Below are 22,716 nucleotides of genomic sequence, written 5' to 3'. Positions count from 1 at the left end.
TGAATGGTTGATTGGTTGGTTGGTTGGTTGATTGGCTGGTTGGTTCGATGGAATGGTGATATTTAAATAGAACTGAAGCAATAAAACGTTCGAAAAAAAATGTTCCAGAACATTCTATAAAAATTCTAGAATCATTCTTTCTCTCTCTCTCTCTCTCTCTCTCTCTCTCTCTCTCTCTCTCTCTCTCTCTCTACTCTCTCTCTCTCTCTCTCTCTCTCAACCTCCCGCAACACGCAATAATAGTAACAATATAATAAATGAATAATAAAAATAATTGATTGGTCATTATTCAATGTTTAAGAAGTAAATGATAGGAGATGTTTTCTAAGAAAACTCCAAACTGGCTGTCAGTTAACAACAACAATAATAATAATAACAATAATAATAATAATAATAATTGTTATTATTATTATATAAATAACTACATAATTATATACAATAATAATAATAAGAACGTTGCAACTGATGATAGTTTTATACTAATAAAAAAAAACTTTACCGGCAACGATTACAACAACTGTAATAATAATAATAAGTAAATGAATAATATAATTATTATATTTATAATAACTATAATTATTATATTTATAATAATTATGAATAATACTGCGCGTAGCAGATGTAATTATTATTCCATCTCTGAAACATTTTCAAACAGCCGATGGACCTATAAGTAAATGGTTTTTGAAGGATTACAAAATTAATTATAACTATAATAATTATTTATAACTATAATAATAATTATAACCACTATAATTATTATTATTGTTGTTTTAGTTGTTATTATTCACCTTTAAAACTTTTATTCAAATTCTGTTGATCATTTGGTGCTTTAATGGATTGAGCATTTTCATTGACTGGGCCAGATTTAGATGAATTGATGCTATTGGCCGGCTTTATTTCACGTGAATTCTGATTGGCTGCTACTGTAGTGGATTCTGTGTTACCAGTTGAATTAGTGGCATTCTGAATATTCGGAAGTAACGAAGCATTTTCATTGGCTGTTGAATTAACAAGCGGAACGTTGCTATTGGTTGTTGTTGCAGCCGAACTAGCGATCTGATTGGTTCTCATTTTGAGTAAGTCATCTACTTCCGGGGCAAGTTTGATGGTTGACACGTTGAAAATAGACGCCACTAAAGAAATTGATTAGTCAAAAATTATTTTTAATCTTTCTTCTACTCATCATCATCACCATCACCATCATCATCACCATCATCATCACTACCATCATCACCATCATCACCACCACCATCATCATCACCATCATCAACACCATCATCATCACCATCACCATTGTCGTCATCCTCACCATCGGATAGATGGTACAGTTTGGTGGGCATGTCATAAAAATATTTATTGTGGAGAGAGTTGTAGGAATCGATACGCTTCTTTGGCTCGAGCTGGGACAGTAAAAAAAAGACGGAAGAACGGATGAATGAATGAAAGAATGAATGAACAAATGAATGAATGAATGAATAGATGCCATTATCCCATCATAACAAAACCTGCAACAACTGTTCAGCCAGCTGTTCAGAATACGGTATGCTTGATAACTTCGGAACGGATTTTATAAGCTTCTTCATTGGGTACATAGCAAATTTTTCTGCAAATTTTTTGACACCATTACCATCACCACACCAACATTATCATCAACAACACCCGCAACATCATCATCACCACCAACATCATCATCATCATCATCAACAACAACATCATCATCAAAACCTAAATTATAGTTTGGCATGTTAGTCACACCTTCCCAAACGCTCTCAGTGGCCGTTCCAAGCACCTTATAAATCATTTTATTCATTTTACTATCTAATTATTTTTTTATTCATTAATTTTATTTAATTAATTCGCAAATATTACTACTACTACTACTACCTCTACTACTACCACTACTACTGCTACTACTACTACCTCTACTACTACTACTGCTGCTACTGCTACTACTACTACTACTACTACTACTTCTACAGTTAGCACTACCTTCCAGATGTGGTCCAGTTGGTCAAAGTTGTCTTTCATACCGGGAAATATAGCAGAGCCCGTGATCATTTCAATAAAAATGCAGCCCACACCCCTGTGCGTGTGTGTGTGTGTGCATGTGTGTGTGTGTGCGTGTGCGTGTGTGTGTGTGTGTGTGCGTGCGCGAACAAACCACATGTCAAGAGATGTTGTGTAGTCGGTAGAGCCCAGTAAAACATCAGGAGGTCTGTACCACAGGGTGACAACTTCGTTTGAGTACGTGTGGCTGGGGACTGATTTAGCCCTGGCAAGCCCTGGATGAATATATGAGTGAATGAAGGAATGGATGAATGAGCGAATGAAAGAATTGACGAACGAAGAGATGAATGAATGAATGATACAACGAAAAAAAGTAATGAAAAGAAATTACCAAAATCAGCCAACTTCAATTCACCAATTTCGCTTATCAATAAATTCTGTGGCTTCAAATCTCTATGGAAAAAATGAAATGAATGAATGAATGAGTGGATGAATGAATGAATGAATGAACGAACGAACGAACGAACGAATGAATGAATGAATGAATGAATGAATGAATGAATGAACGAACGAGCAAATGAATAAACTACTCAACGAATTAATAAAACTAAAATACCACAAAATTAAAATTAAATTATAAGAGACCTATGCAAGATGTATCTTTTGTGGCAGAAGTGCAAACCTCTCAATAGTTGAAACATGAACAACTAGAAGAAATTAACATTAATTAATAAATAATCCATTGGTTAATTAATTAGTTAGTTAATTAATTAATTAAGAGAGAAAAAGAGGGAGATAGAGAAGGAAAGAGAAAGAGAGAACAAAAAAAATGTACGACCTTGACATTCTTCGGATTAATGCCACCGGGATACTTTTCCAGGTACTGTCCAAGATCTGTATTCTGTGGAAATATAACAAAAACAACAAAAATAACAATAACAACAACAAAAATAATAATAACAACAATAATAATAATAAAATCCATCATTATCGCCATTGCCACAGACCAAATATTCAAAGACGAAAGTTAGAGATTCTTTGGTGTGAATGATGTCATGTAGCGTCACTATGTTGGCGTGCTTCAGTCCTTTCAGAAGAGACGCTGTTGGTGGTGGTGTGATGATGATGGCGGTAATAATAATAATAATAATAATTATTATTATTATTATTATAATAATAATAATAATTATTATTATTATTATAATAATAATAATTATTATTATTATTATTACCTTCACGTATAGCTGTGAACGGCGTTCCTTCTTCTGACTGCAAGCGAATTTCTTTCAAAGCTACGACTTTGTTTGTCAATCTGGGAATGAATGAATGAATGAATGAATGAATGAATGAATGAATGAATGAATGAATGAATGAATGAGTCCTAGATAAACTTACAGACTTATTCCCTTGTAGACAGTTGCATATGAACCTTCTCCGAGTTGTTCCAACTTTTCGTATGCTTTCATCTTTCCAAATTGTGAGTTGGACTGAAAGGTTTGAAGTGCTAGCATTATTATCACCACTAGTAAAGACATAATTTTTTATTAATCAACCAGCCAATCAATCAACAAATCGGCCAACAAACCAACCATTAAACCAACCAATCCGCCAAATAGCCCACCATTCAACCAACCAATCAAGCAATCAGTCAACCAACCCCAAAACTTGAAGCCCTTTTATTCCTCATGCTATCCCTTGAAAAGCCCTCTACCGACCTGGGCCTATGCTGCCTCATTATCACCCTTTCGCCCTCTCCAGACTCGTCACCACTTCTCAAACCACCATTGCTAAAATTCCCGCCGAAATTTTCATCCATACGTCGCATGTCTGGATTGAATGCACCACAGTAACTTGAACTCATGACAGTGTTGCTGCTGTTGCCGTTGCGCTTGCTTTTCAGCTTCAAGAGGTTGTGGTGGTGACTTCCCTTTGAGTGGTCGTCATTTTGTTTTAATTTGTGGTCGCTAGAGGCGCCGCCACCTCCACTACCAGAGAAAAATGGGTGAAATAAATTTTTTCCCGAGCCCAACATGTTGCCCATGCTGTGATGTCGCTTGACTAGAAAATGTTTCTTGTGACTTTTTTGAGGCGTTCCCCCACTCTCCTTTTCCGAGGACTTGCCCCAGTGAACTTTATCAGAATTCGGAGTCAGGGTCTTCTCCCCGCCCAAGATGTGATGGAAAAAATTGAAATGGTGGTTGGGGGTGTTTTTTTGGGGTAGAACATTGGAGGATGAAGAAGAGGAGGAGAGTAATGATAGGGCCCTCTTCAGAGTGGAATGTTTTGATTTCGTCGATCGATGATGCTGGCTCTGCTGTTGAAATTGTTGCTGTTTCAACTTCTGCCCGTCAGAACTATCACTACAGTAGGTTATGTTGCCATCAACAAACATAGAACTTCTGTAAACAATGCCAGAACCGGACTGACCAGCTGAAAATTCATCGCCCTTCTTACTTCTGCGGTGGTCTTTTCGCAGCAGACCACCGCTGTTGACTCTTCGACGATATTCCGTATCTGGCCAATAGTTTGGATCAGCTGACGTCTGTCCTTGATGGTCCCTCGATCTACTTGCATCGTCTTTGTAGTCATCATGGTGGTCGGACATCATTTCTGGATGCTTTTTGTTGCAGCCCGCACTCCAATCCTGAGGACTCTTGCCGTAATATTTGCTGTAGAGAGGGCTGATGATTCCGATATCTCGTTTTGAGGATTTCTTCTTCTGAGTAGACTGTTCATCTAGGGAATGTCCAAGACATTGGATGAGGTTCTGCTGACGACCGCTGCCGTCGTTGTTGAGGCGGTGGTCGTAGTAGTCGCTGCTTCTGCTGCTGCTGTTGTTGTAGTAGTCGTTGTGGTGGTCAGGGCCACTGCCACTGTTTGATGATGATTGTTTCTGGTGGTTTGGAGTGACGTGAAGACTCTGGCAGATGAGAGGCGACGGCGATGAGGAATACGACGACGATGACGTCATTCTGTCGCCACTCAAGCATCTGTAGTGGTTCGTGGTGCCTGGTTCAAACTGCGTGAGGTTGAATGTTACTAACTTTAAAATCTGGCAAATTTTACTGACGCACAAACAACATGTAAGAAAAATTAAATACCAATGGTACTTATGTATGCGTGTGTTTGCGTGCGTGTGCGCGTGTACGTATGTGCGTGTGAAATTAGTACGAGATATGGTGTTCAGAATATGCGTGAATTGTAAAAAAAATTATTGAAACATAATCTACCAAAAAAATTTGTTTTAATTATAACATTTTGATATTTGATATATATATATATATATATATATATATATATATATATATATCAAATATTTTACTATATATATATATATATATATATATATATATAGTAAAACACGACACGCATGCAGTTACACACACAGATACACACACACACATACACACACACATACACATTGTTTTTTGTTATACACGCATCTCATATTGTTTTAAATATCTTCCAGCTCCATCAATGTTTAACCATAATTCATAATAAAAAATAATTACAATAATAATAAATAATAACAATAATAATGATTATTAAATAAATAATAATAATAATAATCCCACAAAACTTAAGCAAATTTTTCTCACAGTTTGTGAGAAGAAATTGTTAATTTTAAAATTTCCATTCAAGTTTGAGATACATATGTTCAAATTGTTTGTGAATGAATGAATGGATAGATGAATGAATAAATGAATGGATGAATGAATGAGCAATTTGATAAAATATACAATTTATTCAAACACAAACCAACGAAAATTTACCACAAAGAAAAAACTTTCCAAACCTCAAACTCATTCTCCGGTATGGCTTCTTCTTTCGAGATGGCTTAAAAACAATTCAATTATAATAAACAAAATAATAATTATAACAATAATTATTATTGTAAAATAATAATTATAACAGTAATTATTATTGTAATTAATAAAATACCCATCAAACATCCTAATAAGATAATTCAGAAACATATCTATAACACGCTATATGTGCTTGCGTTGTAACTTTTATGACAATCATTATATATTATCATTAATTATAACAGTAATTATCCTTAATTACAACACACGTTTAGACGACATTTTCCCCGAGATCGGGGGTTGCCGTTTGGCTACCTATGATGAAACCGAAATACCCCTCGATGCCATTCCATCATAAGTAATTTATTTGGCTAATTTTTATGCAGGACGCCCTTCCTTACGCAACCACAGTTATAAGCGGTGGGCCTAGCCTTTGATGATCCAACATCACTCACAAGGCAGTGAGGGTCAGTTTAATGTCATAACCAGGACACAATAATTATCATTAATTATAATAAATTATTAAACAAACATTCATAATAAAATGATAATATAATGCGAGGTGGTTGAACTCAAAGGGTAGGAAATTTTACAAGAGAAAACATCATCTGCATGCATCTCATTAGGCATGGTAAGAAACTAAGCAACGATAGCTCTCTCCAACAATAATAAACAACAATAATAACTGTTTGTTATTGTTGTAATTATTATTATTATTATTATCACTATCATTATTATTATTATCATTATTATTATTATTATCATCATCATCATTCTCTTTGTGCCCATTTAAAATGTATGGCTAGCATTGTAGATTATCTATATAATTAACATTATAAGTTTTATTACTTTTACCTTATAATTACAATGTATGTTTTAAAATTATTATTATCATCATTATCATTATTATTAATGTTATTATTATTATTATCATTATTATTATTATTATTGTAGTACCTACCCAGCCTTCCGAAGCTAGCAGAAATTCTTTGTTTAATCTTCAACAGTTTGTATGTGCATTTCTCTTTGCCTATATTTGAAAAAAATTATATATAATAACATTATTGCTATTGTTATATTATATTATTATTATTCTTGTTGTTGTTATTGTTGTAATCATAATTAATAAATAATAAAATCTAATTAATAAATAATAAAAACGAATGAAACAAACACCTCCTCTTAGCTTCACTCTACTATTATTATTACTATTAGTAGTAGCAGTGGCAGTAATATTATTATTATTATTGCTGTTGTTGTTGTTACTGCTGCTGAATGATGAGGATGATGATAATGATGTCATCATTGTTGTTGTATCATCAAGAGATCTTTGTTGTTGTTGTTGTTGCTTGGGTTTGTTGGCGTTATTTTTATTGTTATTTTTGTGATTGTTGTTGTTTACTATATCCATGTTTATACTTTAGCAGTTGGGTCTTTCTAGTATAAATAAATGATATATACCAAATTAATTGATCATTGATGGATGATAGGATAGATAGAAAGTAGAGAGAGTATCATATCATTTTGGGGAACAATCTAACACCTCTATCTATCAAACCCAACTAAATAATTCTTTGAAACAAGTGACAGAATGAATCATGTTTTGTTTAGTTTAGTGCTAACTAAAACAACAAAAATACTATAGTATGGTTATAGAATGGAAGGGAATGGACATACTGAATGATATTAAAATACTTGTACAATATATAACAGTATATAAAAATTGTTAATGTAATTAATTTATTAATTAATAATATAATTATAATGGAAAAAAGCAAACAATTTTAAATTAAATATCAAATCAAATAAAAAACAGTCATATCAACATACACAAGATAAAATACATATTAATAACAGATATGCGTCCTTTATGAATTTCGCAACGTCTCGATATAGTGACATCCCTGATCATCACTAATTTAGCGTAAAAAACAATTTTAAACATTTTTTTATTAAAAAAAAGTAATTTTAACATCATCTTGCCGAAAGCTAATAGCATACATACATACATACATACATAAACATTGCATTCAGCTTAAATTGATGTTGACAATATCAGTCTTTGTTTTTTAGCGTTGGCTTTCCATAATTTTTATATTTTTTAATCAATTAATTAATTAAGTCTATTATAAACCGCAATTTTTGCAATGTTCAACAACTTTCTTAATTAATTTAACAAACAAATAAATTTTGAAATTTGCTCTGAACTTCGATTGGTTTTGAGAAAATGGGGCTGATAACGTGAATTAGGCTGAGAGTTTACTCAATTTCCTGAGCATGAAAATGTACAACTTGGCAATGAAAAGCCCGAAGTTTTTGATACATAGGCTGTATTTTGAATGGATAGAATAGTTATCAGTATGTACACTGAACACGCACTATGGTTCGATTTTTTAGAATGTAACGCTGATATACTAAGTTAAGCTGGTAGCTTGATACTAGATTCATGTAGAACTCAATCTCGTAAGCATGAAAATGTATAATTTGATACTGGAAATCTCGAAGTCTTCGATGTATAGTATAGTGAATGGACCAAAGAGTTATCAATCATTATGTATTACTGAACCTACACTATAGTTCAAATTTTAAACGTGACGCTGGTGTCACGAATTAAGCCATCATTTTTAATTGCCAACTGCCTAATTTGTTTGCTTGGACCCCCCACCTACGTAAGACACATCACTTCATGTTACACGCGTGCCAGGCTCTTCAGCCATTACACTCCTTCCATGAGTTAATTGCGTAATAATTTTAATTTTTGTATATATCCGGACATAAAATGCGTGCGCGTGTGTGCGTGTGCGTGCGTGCGTGTGCACATGAAAAAACTTACTTAATAAACCAACGTATGATGTTGCATTTATTTGATCTAACTCATCCAACTTATAAAATATGACACCTTGTATAAACATAAACATAGGCCTATAAATATTTAAACTGTATCGTTGTTGTTATTACTATTATATTATTATTATTATATAATTATTATTATAAAATTATTATTATTATATAATTATTTATTGAAATTTGCTTACATCCGAACTTTAGGCATAATTTGATCGCATCCTAAAATTAATGTTAATCTCATTTCCACTTGCTCTCTCTTAATTAAAGCAATTATTATTATCATTATTACTATTATTGTTATTATTATTGTTTTTACTCTTATTATTATTATTATAAGCATTTATGAAGCGCTTTACTTTAGTTTTGTTGTTGTTGTTGTGTGTGTGTATGTATATATATATACACATATATACATCTAAATGGATTTTTTAATGATTTCAGATTCAGGTTTATTCTCGGCAATCTCGAAATTTTATTTTAAAATTTTGAAAAAAAATCGTTTAAAAGTTTAAAAAATCTTTTAGAGATGGCAGAAATGGTGGGTAAAATTGGCAACAAGTTGTCGTGGTTAATGTCAGTCGCCTTGATGTTGATAGTAATGACGACCGTTGTAATATGTAAGAATCGTCAAGGTTATTATTATTATTTATAATTATTATTATAATTTGTATTCAATTATTATTATTATTTATAATTATTATTATTGACGTTTGTTATCGTTATAATTATTTATAAAAAATAAAATTATTTTTCTTTGCGGCAGAAATCTTCATCACGCCAGCAGAGGTAAATTTGAAACCGGCCAATCAATCCATCGACCATAGGAATAACAATAATAATAATAATAACAACAATAACATCAATAACAACGTTAGTAATAATAATGGTTCAGTTATGAATGAAACTCATAAGAATAGTGCTAAAAAAACGACGCCTAAAAATCCAGTGAAGAAATTAATAGGAAAAGTAAGAATTATTATTATTATTATTTATTATTATTGCTATTATATTTATTATTATTATTTATAATTATTTCAAAATTTTCCAACAGCCAACAAAGAAACCAGTGACGAAGCGAGCCACAACTAGTAAATTGAAAAGAATAAGAACAACTACCCCATCCATGCATAATACTACAACTGTTGCTATTGCCAATACTACTATTACGACTGCTACTACTACTACCACCACCACCACCACTACTACTACTTCTACGACTACTACTAGCACAGCTACTACTAGCACGACTACTACGACTACTACTACTACTACTACTACTGCTGCTGCTGCTGCTGCTGCTGCTGCTGCTACTACTACTACTACTACTAATACTACCAAAACAGCAACAACAACTACTACCACTGCTACTACTACTACTACTAATTCAATTACTTATAAAACAGTAATAGTGATAGCACACTTACAACCGAAATTTGTTGGGAGTACAACAACAGTGGGTCTAATTATGGATGGGAGAAGGTCAACTGAAATAAAAATCGAACAAGAAAATAATTTTTTAAACATGGGTAAGTCCCATACACACACGCACGCACGCACGCACACACAAACACGCACACACATACATAATAATAATAATAATATAAATATTTAAACTATTTTAATATTATTGTCATTCACTTAATCATCGACATCATCATCAGATGATGTTTAATATTTAACACGCAGCCTTTGAAACATTTAAATCTGTATGTTTGATTGTCTGTGTGCGCGCGCGTGTGTGTGTTTGTGTGTGTGTGTTTGTGTATGTTTGTGTGTGTTTATGTAACCCAAAACTGCATTTGATGTTTGTGCTTTTGAAATTAAGAGTTAAGCAAGGAATATATAAATCTAACAGATAACAAGGATATTAAACTTTCGAATCAAAACAACAACATCAACAACAACAACGACAATGACAACAACAGCAACAATAACATCAACAACGACAACTTTGACTACACTAAAAGTGAACTTGACCATTACATTCAAATCGCCACCAACGGCAGACAAAGTAGCACCAAAGAACTTGAAAAATATGACATCAACAACGAAAGACACGACACAAAAGATATTCCATTGGTGTTTTCAACAGCTGTCATATTCTTCATTATCGTCATTATCCTATCTCACACCATACCGATTGTCATTCTGTGTAAGCGTCTCAAGTCTCCAAAAACCATGCCGAAAAAAAACTCACCGAAACTTCAAAACCGTGGAAAATTTTATCTAAGAACAGATATAAAGCCAAACAACAACAGCAAATACATCAACAACAACAACAACAAATACATCAACAACAACATTAACAACAACATCTTCGACTATCACGGTTTATATAGAATTTCTTACATGAACGCGACTCAAGATGACGATGACGTAATAATTAGTGGTTTTAATAAACAACAACGAGAGTTGAAACAACAACAACAACAACAACAACATCAACAACAACAACGTAAACAAGAAGACGAAGATGACGACCCATTTGAAAAAATAGCCCAGCAAATTTTGAAAGATGCTGCCATTTGAATGATTCATTGACTGAGAAATGATTCAGAAGAGATTTATAAAAAGATTTTCTGACATATTAATGGCAGAAAAGTTATTTAAAAAATGCCTAAAAATAATTGAAGAACTTGAAAAAAAAACCTCTCTCTTTAATAGTAATTAAATTTTGGCGTTAATTAAAAGGTTAAAATGTTTAAAATCCTTCAGAAGATAGATTTCTACACTTCAAATCGTTCATGTACTTTTTCGTTTTGCAAACTGGAAAAGGCTATTATTAATTACTATTATTAAATTTTTCATTATTAAAAGTATTATTATCATCATCATTGTGAATGTTTTAATAATAATAATAATTATTATTATTATTATAAAAATAATAATAACAATAATATGAATAGTAATAAAATTCTCCCCCAACAACTGCCGATTCAATTCGATTGAAAACTATTCTCAGTAATTAGTTCGGATTTAACCGCAAAATAAAAATAGTAATAACAACAATAACAGCATTAATAATAATAATAATAACAATAATAATAATAACAATAATAATAACAATAATAATAATAAAGCTGAAGAACCGGCCAGATGTTACTTTTAACTTCCTAATAGGCGTTCGAATTAAATTTTGAAGTTAATTAAGCATCCACAGGACTATTATGCTGTTAGATGTGAATAATAATTTCTATATTTACAGTTTATTATAGTTAAATAAATTATTTCATTTAATAATTATGTCCGTAATTATATGAAGAATTGAAAAAGTAGTTGAAAAACGCTAGAGCAAGCATACATGTACAAATACAATAGCTGGCAATAGTTTACGATGACCGATTTGTTACAATACATTACCCCTTCCCTGGTTTACCTAGAGAGCCCAACTCATTCGTCAAAAGGCCTCACCCAAACCAGTTTTCTTGAACCGTTTGAATTCAAATCTTATTCAACAAAAATGCTGTTGAGGTAATTAAGAAATAGCGTTTACAATAACTAATATACCAAATACTAATTAACAAGTATGTATATAAATACATATATAGCTACCTACATATGTATGTTCGTATACAATTTTGATAATATATAGAGATAATTTCATATATATATATATATATATATATATATATATATATATATATATATATATATATATACATACAAATTAAAGATAATATCTATGAATTTAATTTTCAGCAGTTTGAGATAATAAGAAATGGCCGTTGCGATGAGTTCTTGGATGTTTCAAATGGTTTTTTTGACCGCTTTTGGATTTCTTGGAAACGGTTTTAGAAAATTTTTTCGCAACTTATTATAACAATTTTTATTATTTTAATGTACAACTTTTAAGGATGTTGTCGTGAAATTATCGGCGAGAGTTCTCAGCTAACAACCCAAAATATCAATGGCGGATATTCTTACGATGGTGGCTTCACTGAAAACGAAATTCAAGAAATAAACACTGATGAATATACTACTACTGCTGCTACCACCACTGTTACTACTACTACGGCAGCTGCTGCTACAGCTGCTTCTACTACTGCTGCTACAGCTGTTGCTTCTAATGCTACTGTTGCGAGTATTAATGAAAGTATTATTACTTCTACTTATGATGTGATTAACTCCATTCCTCCATTGTCGCCAGTGTCTGGCCAAAAATCTGCTACGAACAAAGTTTATATTGAAGGTAATTTTATAAAACTTCCAAAGAATGATACTAGTCATACTTTGTGGATTTATAAAAAATTATAAGATCATTTTTTTGTAATTTAATATAATATTTTTCATAATTTTTACAGAAAATCCGAAAAAAATCATGCAAATGTGGATTGGCGTCATATCTGCCGGGGCCCTACTCTGCCTAGTTGTAACCGCCGTCCTTTGCTCCAATGAAATTCTCGCGCTTTTATGCTGTAGAAATAGAAAAACTTCTACTGCAGCTGCTGCTGCTTCTGCAAACCCGGAAAATGATAAAAAAAATGGAGTCGATGAAACAAAATTGGATGTAGGTATGGATAAAGACGGTGAGAAGGTATTGGATGTGATTAAAAAGGATGAGGTTTTAATCGTGATTGACGCTGAAGACGGAGAGAGGAAAGATGAAGCAAAGGGAGAAAAAAAAGACGAAACTGTGGTAGCGTTCGGTGCAGGTCAAACCGCGCAAGCCACCGACGATGACGTCTTGAAAGTTGGGAAAGATGAAAATAAGAAATCTGAGATTGAAGAGAAATTGATTGTTGAGGTTTTGTTGATAGACGCGGCTAAAATCGAAGTGGAACCTAAAAAGGTTGCACTGGAAATGGCCCTGGATCGAATGGGAAGTAGTCCACGTGATGGGGATGAAGAATTGTCAGGAAAAAAAGCCCTTCAGACATCGACTGATGTTTCGCCAACCTCTATCTGAAAATTATTTCCCGCTATAATTTAGCAAACAACAACATTAGTTTTAGTAGTGGTGATGGAGAAGAAGAAGAAGAAGAAGAAGAAGAAGAAGAAGAAGGAGAAGAAAAAAAAGAAGAAGAAAATTATGATGATGAAGAAGATGGTTACAGACGATATTTTAATTTTTTTTCTAAATTTTAACTTAAATTAGATCTTGAAATTTTAGCGTTCTGGCTTAATTTTTTAACAATATTGATCATTTTTTTGTTTATTTTCTTAGCTATCATTTTATGATTTATGAACGTACGAACGAATATAAGAAATAAACATTACTAAGGTGGATGGATGAACCGAACATCAAGAGACCTAAAACTATTCAAAATCATTTCCAATTGTCATTTCGTAGCTATTTTCTTTAAAAAGAAGTTATTTTTAATTTCTGTCTTTTTCAGTTTACGGCGTTTATCTATTTATTCTGTCATCTATCGAACCTTCATTAAAGCTTCTTTGTCGAAAGAAAAGTCGTTCCAATTCTGATCAGTGGTTTCCGAGATATTGAGCCTCAAAGTTTCCAAAAACTGACTCGATTCTTCCACTTGTTTTCAATGTTTTTTTCGCAATTTTCACAAATTTTTTCAGGTCGCTTATCTCTTTCGGGGTCTACATTGAGTGTCGAACAACTAATAAAAAGAATGGAACGCCTATTGTTGATTCTTTTATTCACTTGTATTCGGGGAAATTTTCTACAATCGGATAACAGAACTACGGTACAATGTGCATGTGATGTTGACACTGTAACAACAAATACCACTACTGACACCAACAAATCAACTGAAGTGATTAAAAGACTAATAAATGTCAAAATATTTTAACGATTGAGCAGTAGACTGTTGTAGGCGTCACAACAAAAAACACGTCAAATAAATAAATCAAAATTTACCAGTTCAGTAGTGCATTACATATCCGCTACATGCTCTGAGCAATTTAGTTGTCACTCCGAAATACCATAAGTCTGCATGTGTGTGTGTGTGTGTGTGTGTGTGTGTGTGTGTGTGTGTGTGTGTGTGTGTATTATTTATTCATTCATTCATTCATTTATTTTGTGCATCTTATCGTTAATTCGTGCATTACTTCATTCTTTTATGACTACTTAGATATTTATTTATCTGTTTACTGTCATCTCTCTCTCTTTCCCTCTTTCTCCTTTTCTTTCTCTCTCTCTCTTTCTCTCTCTCTTTTTTTTTCTCTCTCTCTCTCTCTCTCTTTCTCTCTATGGCTTGTTTGTGTTGTTGAGTATATGTTAATACATAATCTACCCACTCAATCTTTCTCTCTCTCTCTCTCTCTCTCTTTCTTATCTTTCTTCTTTTCATTTCATCATGGCGTTTGTGAAAATTTTGTGTGATTTCATTTCTTATGTTGGGTAGTTTTGCTTCTGATTAAACTGTGTTTATGCAGCAGTGCCTTGTTCAAGTCGTGTCTCGCTCTCCTAGTGTTTTTGCTATGCAGTTGCGTGTGAAGAACAGCACAGGATTGCGTTTACGCCTGTCAAAAATTCGCAGCGCTCAATCTAGTTCATTTGTTAAATTCTGGGGGAGTGTCTTCGGCTGGTGATTAATCAATATAGCAATCGTTCATATATCTATTCATTCATTCATTCGGCTTTTAAAACGGGTAATTTTAAATCATTCGATATTAACCTTACAATGAAACCTTACGATTAACATTAATCATAGGAGGAAAATGACTACACACGCCAAATATTCCTCAGGTATTGTCTATCTCACTGAGTAAAGAAATTTGAGCACAAAGCTACGTCTGAATTGCACATAACTTAATACGCTTCTCGCCTAACCCGCAACAATCATGATCACATAAATCACCACAAGACATTTATATTGCAAAATATTTATCTGGAGTTTGTGTAATAAAAGAATAAAATATTTTATTGCGGGTACTTTTTTCTGAATTAAATAAACAAATAAATAAACCCATAAAATTTCATTTAGAAAGTTGATACGTGTGTTCGTGTGTAATGAATCATGCGCATGTGTGGATGTGTGTATATGATAGATAGTTGTATGTCTGAGTGTGTTATGGTCTGTTTAATTATTCATGTAAGTGTGTGTGTGTTTTTGTATATTTTTATGTTTTTTAATGTATTTTATATATTTTACATAAAAAAATTCTCTAAATACTTAGTATTCTAGACTGGCCATTTTTAGGTACGTTTCAACTACACACACACACACAAACACACACAGAAAGAGAGAGAGAGAGGGACATTAGGACGATAACTAACGATTATGCAATAGATTGTTATGTGATGTGAAAATTATTTGTTATTGCTTGTTGATTTGAAATGCAATGAGTTACCATTTATTTGCGTTATATATTAAACTATTGTGTTGTTTATGCCTCTATGCCTCTCTCTCTCTCTCTCTCTCTTTCTCTGTCTATCTCTCTTTCTTTCTTTCTCTTTCTCTCTCTCTCTCTCTTCATTCATTCAAACCAACCACACATCATTAGCAGAATGTTTTCATTTTCAATTTTGAATGTGATTAAAACGCCAATACATATATTAATTACTTTACCATGAAATGTGAAGCATTGTTTGTTTGTGTGTGTGTGTGTGTGTTTGTTTGTGTGTTTGTGTGCGTGCGTGTGTGTGGGTTTGAATGGTGAATAATAAATGAATGATGCGTGTCACAAATTGTCTAAGAGGAATTAATCTGCCCATGTCGTTATTAGTGGTCTTAGAAACGTGAAACTCATATAACACACACACACACGTACGCGCGCGCACACACACACCTATATCCACACACACACAAACACACACACACATACATTTATTTGATATTATAAAATCATGTTTGTTTGAGAATGTTTAATTTTAATTGCAAATTAACTATTATAAACACATACACGCACGTTCTCTCTCTCTCTTTCTTTTTTACTCTTTCTTTTTACTATTTTTTTTACTTTTTTTTTATTTCTCTCTTTCTCTCTCTCTCTCTCTCTCTCTCTTTCTCTCTCTCTCTTTTTCTTTTTACTCTTTTTTTTACTCTTTTTTTTACTCTTTATTTCTCTCTCTCTCTCTCTCTCTCTCTCTCTCTCTCTCTCTCTCTCTCTCTCTCTCTCTCTCTCTCTCTCTCTCTCTGTCTCTGTCCGTAAATTAGCAAATCAAATTAATGGACTAAATAGTTAGTTTATAATGACTTGTCAGGAAACAACAGCTATTCTAATGAGTTTTGTGTTGAAGGACAAGTGAAGTCACAAGGGGAGTCGAAAGCCCCGGCTTCAAATGCAAGCTCGCTCCGTATGAATATCAATCTATCAAGATTGCTAGCTTGAATGAATGATGAAGAACTAGTTCAATTAGTAAAGAATGAAGCTTAGCTATCTATAACGACGCATACATTATTTTCTTTACTTATCCAACTATTGTTACATTTATTTATCTTTCAACTTAAATTTGTTTGTCTAATTATTTTTAAAAAATATTTTTTCTTTTTCTTTGTAAAATGCTCATAAATACTTCAACGCTTATATACAAATGGTGGAGTTATAAATACGTTCCAAGTGAGCGTTTTTCCTGTGGCTCTGACGATAAAGAGCCTGAGAAACTTGCCATGGGCTGTGCCGTACCGTCCAGGTTCGACAAAAAAGACCAGATTATCACGTTTTACGATTACATGATGTAGTGTGTGCGTGTGTGTGTGTCTGCGTGTGTGTGTGTGCGTGTGTAAAGCGCTGTTTTTTACGTTTGAAACGTATTTCGATTTGATATCGGTTGAATATTTGAAAGAAAACGCCATTTAACATTACAAATTCATCGTGATAATAATGTATATAGATGAATAAATGATTGAATGAATGAAAGAGAATTGAGTGAATGAATGAATGAATGAATGGATGAATGAAGGAATGAATGAATGAATGAATCAATCAATCAATCAATCCTCTACAAAAAGGGAACGATCAGCAGTAAAAACTAATTTAATCATCCCAAAAAAAATTATTTAAAGCAAATTATATTAATTATTAATAATTATAATGAATAATATTATGGCTAAAATCGTCATAATAATATTTTGTGAAGCCATTCAGCGAGGCGAAAGCGTCAGAAATGTTTTCAGAAATCAATTAAATATGGGCGTGTTTTACTGATTTGGCTTAATCAGCGCTTCATAATTATCTTTGATAATTATGCACACACTCACACAAACATACACACACACATATATACACACATACGCACATACACACGCACACATACACTTATGTAGAGAAAACATTTTCACACACACATGTATACATAAATTTATCTTCACACATCTACAAACACACACACACACACATACAAACAAACAAGACAAACACACACACATACACACGCACCGATAAACACACGTACAAAAGATGATGCAATTATTAAAATAAACATAATTCTTATCTATTTAGAGATATTCTCTGACTGAAAGGTAAAAATTATCAAAACACACGCAGCATACAAACACACACACACACACACATTTAAATAATTTAACAGTAAATGCCTTATTAAACCGTGGCTCTATGCTATTCTTGTTACTGGTTAAAGTTACGTACAGTTAAATGTGATAACCTAATAATATATGATGGGAAATGTTGAAAATTATGTGTGTGAATACATGTGTGTGTGTGTGTGTGTGTGTGTGTATGTGTGTGTGTGTGTGTGTGTGTGTGTGTGTGTGTGTGTGTGTGTGTGTGTGTGTGTGTGTGTGTGTGTGTGTGTGTGTGTGTGAAATACAACAGTTGTTTATGTGTGCATATGTAGTATGTATATATAGTTAACATTAAAAAGTTATTGTGGTAATTTACATTGGAATAGAAGTATTAATTAAATAAAATACTGAATAGTAATTATTAAGATACTAATTGAGAAGTAGAGAGAGCTATATTTATTTTTAGCTATATTTATTTTTAGCTATATAAAATTTTCTTCTTCTACGTGTGTTTGTGTAAAGAACAAATCACAACACACTTGCCCCCGCGTAACTAGCTTACCTAATAATATCATAATAATAATAATAATATTAATAATAAAAATAATATTAATAATAAAAATAATAATAATAGCATTTCATGTCTGCTGCTAAATCAACATATTGTTACAAATTCAGCGCATTACCGAATAAATCAAATAAATCAATTACTCAAATTTATGTTTAACTGATTCACACTCACACGCACACACACACACACGCACACACACGCACACGCACACACATATTAATAATAAATAGGAATGATAGTCCCAGGGTTAAGAAATCTTTACGGTAAAAATGACGAATGATAGCCTGATTAACTGAACTGAAGGTTTCGTGGATTTGTCCAAATTAAAAATTACCAAGTGTGAAATGAGAGAGTCATTCATACAGTCTAGGACCGAATGAATGAATGATTGGAAAAATGGATGGATGGATGAATGGATGGAAGGATGGATGGATGAATGAATGAACGAATGAACGAATGAATGAATGAATGAAAGTTTAATGAATGAATGAAAACATACAAACGAACCAATGATTGAATGAATGAATGAACAAACGAACGAACGAATTAACAGATGAATAACACATATATCTTTATAATATTCGATATACAAACTAAAATGATGAATAGATTAATTTATAGTTTGTAATTCATTGTTGTCTTGTTATGACAAAATCTTCATGTATGTATGTATGTATGTATGTATGTATGTATGTATGTATGTATGTATGTATGTATGTATGTATGTATGTATGTATGTATGTATGTATGTATGTATGTATGTATGTATGTATGTATGTATGTATGTATGTATGTATGTATGTATATATATACATACAGACATACATGTTATATACATATATAACATGTATGTATGTATGTATGTACGTATATACATATATTTATATATTATACAGATTATTATAAAATGTATAGGAGCATGTGGTATAAATAGCCGATAATTTTATGAGATTTTTATATAAAGTTTCATCATTGATAAAAGTTTCAATTTTAAATACCTTTAGTAATAATAATAATAATAATAATTTTATTATTATTCATATTTTTTCGCTATTTATTTATTTGTAAGATTTTGGTTAGCCTGGATAATGAAGCTGTTCGTCGGGGCGGTTTGCTTCGCGGTCGTCAGCCTCCTATCTGGTTTGGTCAATTTTCCGTGACTTCTCTTATAACTTTCTCTTTAAGTAGATAAAATCCATTAAACGATGATATCATTATTGTTTGTTTGGTTTGTTCGATAGCTATCAAATTTGGCTATCCGTACCTCTATCATCGTCATCGTCATCACCATTATTATCTCATCATCATCGTCGTCGTCATCATCATAATTATTATTATATTATATTATGTTATGTTATATTATATTGTATTGTTAACGTCATCTTAAACTTAATTTTTAAACTTCAAAAAGCATCAGCAGCTGGAATGGTGGACAACACTACCATCAGCAACGACAACATCAACACTACCAACAACATCAGCAACAACATCAGCAACAACAACAACAACACTACCAACAACATCAGCAACAACATCAGCAACAACATCAGCAACAACATCAGCAACAACATCAGCAACAACATCAGCAACAACAACAACAACACTAACAACAACATCAACAACAGCAACAACAACACTACCAACAGCAACACCAACGACAACAACAACAATAACAACAGCGAACTATCACCAATAAACGCCAATGACTACATGATATCACCACTCATAACTTTTTCATTCAAGCAATACAGCGCCACCATAGACCCTACCACCATTCTCGTCGCCACCATCGCTTCCACCGCTACCACACCTACCACCAACGACAGCGTTGTTTCCCACCCAGAAACCACCAACCTCCCTATGGCTCACGATACTATGGACAGCCCAGACTCTAGGGATAACTCTGGACCTCTAACTCACACTCCGAAATATGATGATGACGATGATGATGACCTCAACAATGATGATATTGATGATGGCGACATCAACAACATCAACAACAACATCAACAACGTCAAAAACATCAACAACATTAACAACATCAACAACAACAACAGCAACAACATCAACAACAGCAACAACATCAACAACAACAACAGCAACAACAACAGCAACAACAACGAACTACCAACCACAAACAAACATGATGAAACTGACTTAGTCTCTGTCACTGAATCTTTTCATCCTGTACAAGAAGAAATTGAACATACAACTGATAAAACTACAAAATCACCGTCTGAATCAACAACATCATCGTCTCTCTTCTCATCTCAGACGCTAGCTGGCACGAAAAACGAAAGAACCACACAAGAAACTAGTGAAAATATTTCGAAAGAACGAAATAACCCTAACCCTGACCTGACAACACCACGACAAACTACATCCGCGCCGGAAGAAGAAATAATTTTTGAGAACCGCAATGTATTCCTAGCTAACGGGAGTCTCAACGAAACCAGCACATCAATGTTATTCCTATCGGATAATAACATCACGTACAGACTGATAAACATCACTAAATTCTCTAAAAACGAAGTTATATTGATTGAATCAAGCCCATCAACAACAGCTGAAGAGACATTTTTTGAGAACGACTTTGTGTTTGTGAGCAACGCAGGTCTGACGGAGACAAGGGTCTTCATAACTGATGATAACATCACCTACACGCTGATAAACACAACTGCACCGTCCTCAAATGAAGATGGCGATGTACGGTCTGGATCAGCAGAAAATGAAACTTTTGATTTGACGATACGTAGAGCAGGCGGTGAAGAAACCTACAAGACAAACACCCATGTTAGTCCGTCAGCTCCATCTACTTCTAGAGAGCCAGTTGAAGAAATTTCGTCGTCGAGGTCTCAACCCTCGACAAGTTTCGAAACAGATCTGGTGAAGATGCGTGAGGAGGATGACTACATCGGCAGTCACTCAAAAGTTATAACTGAAGCCAGCGACGGTAAAAAAAACAACTTTTACACTACTTATATTTCAAAAAGTTTTGTCACTCTAGAGAAAGATGCATGGGGGGTTTACAAGCAGTTTACCAGTTTACCGTGGAATCCTACAATAATAACTTGTTATTATTGTGGGATTCCGATTCCATGAGTTTACACTATGTAAAGTTTTTCACTAATTCATATGATGAAACTGTCTCTCTCTCTCTCTTTCTCTTTCTCTCTCTCTCTCTCTCTCTCTCTCTCTCTCTCTCTCTCTCTCTCTCTCTCTCTCTCTCTCTCTCTCTCTGTACGTGGTAGTATATGTTAATTCGGTATTATCAAATTGAGGTTTACGTAAATTAACTGCAGCATGTTTATAAAAGCAGACAGAATCACTGATAGGCGTGTGATACAAAAACTCGAATGTACGTACTCTGTTTACGCGACCGAATGTAATTAGAGTTAATTGACTAATTGTTATTATTACTATTAATTATAATTAATGTTATCTATATCTCTAATTAATTAGATTAATTATTTTAAATTTATTTTATCTCGGGTCATCGTCGAACTTGCTATTGCTGGTATATCATTCCTTTTTGGAATTTAAACCATTAAAAATTTTATTTAAACTTCGTTTAAATGATTGATTTTTTAAAATTTAGCATAGAGTATCGTGTAGCAAAATTAAAACGTCTGATTCTGCTTTCTACTGCCAGCGCTCTTTAATTAATTCACCAGAATTTAAATAAGGAAATCCATTCACACAGTAAAACTACCACAGAATTCCTTTGATTATACAACCACACACACACACACACATACACACACACACACACACGCACGCACACACACGCACACAACATCCAGAAAAAAACTCCTTCACCATTGAAAACTCCACCCAAAAACCAGGCGACACATTAGAGCAGCCGGTGAATACACCCAACCAATCCAACAAATTTCTTTACTTGACGGCCACTGTCGTCGCGATCGTCGCTCTTCTTGTGGTTGTGGTGGTAGCCATTCGATTCTGCGAAAGGAGGTCGGGCGTCATTACATCTGAGAGGCCAGAAATTTCATTCAAAGATGCCGAAGCGAACATGCTGAGCAAGGCCAAGGAGAAGCAGGTTCCTGGAGAGGAAGTTTATTTGCTGAATGTTAAGTCGTTGAAATGA

At 33.2% G+C, this 22,716-nt stretch overlaps 3 protein-coding genes across 3 annotated transcripts; 2 read left to right on the top strand and 1 right to left on the bottom strand.

Moving 5' to 3' along the window:
* Positions 1-1,178: 1,178 nt before the first annotated feature.
* On the bottom strand, positions 1,179-3,521 carry HELRODRAFT_80026 (hypothetical protein; the record flags this gene model as incomplete). Its single annotated transcript, XM_009019929.1, has 11 exons — positions 1,179-1,403; positions 1,509-1,606; positions 1,729-1,792; positions 1,990-2,086; positions 2,165-2,285; positions 2,402-2,463; positions 2,656-2,717; positions 2,849-2,911; positions 3,018-3,112; positions 3,243-3,322; positions 3,406-3,521. 11 exons carry the CDS (start codon positions 3,519-3,521, stop codon positions 1,179-1,181), a joined length of 1,083 nt encoding a protein of 360 aa, XP_009018177.1.
* An 8,860-nt stretch (positions 3,522-12,381) lies between these two features.
* On the top strand, positions 12,382-13,569 carry HELRODRAFT_173312 (hypothetical protein; the record flags this gene model as incomplete). The annotated part of the gene is made up of 3 exons (XM_009019928.1): positions 12,382-12,451; positions 12,517-12,852; positions 12,965-13,569. The coding sequence occupies 3 exons, from the start codon at positions 12,382-12,384 to the stop codon at positions 13,567-13,569; spliced, it is 1,011 nt and encodes a 336-aa protein (XP_009018176.1).
* Positions 13,570-20,033: 6,464 nt separating this feature from the next.
* Positions 20,034-22,716, top strand: HELRODRAFT_173311 (hypothetical protein; the record flags this gene model as incomplete). The annotated part of the gene is made up of 2 exons (XM_009019927.1): positions 20,034-21,561; positions 22,412-22,716. The coding sequence occupies 2 exons, from the start codon at positions 20,034-20,036 to the stop codon at positions 22,714-22,716; spliced, it is 1,833 nt and encodes a 610-aa protein (XP_009018175.1).

The sequence above is a fragment of the Helobdella robusta genome (genome assembly GCF_000326865.2).
Source record: "Helobdella robusta unplaced genomic scaffold HELROscaffold_26, whole genome shotgun sequence".
In the NCBI taxonomy this organism is placed as follows: Eukaryota; Metazoa; Annelida; class Clitellata; order Rhynchobdellida; family Glossiphoniidae; genus Helobdella; species Helobdella robusta.
This window is presented reverse-complemented; position numbering and strand designations above follow the sequence as displayed.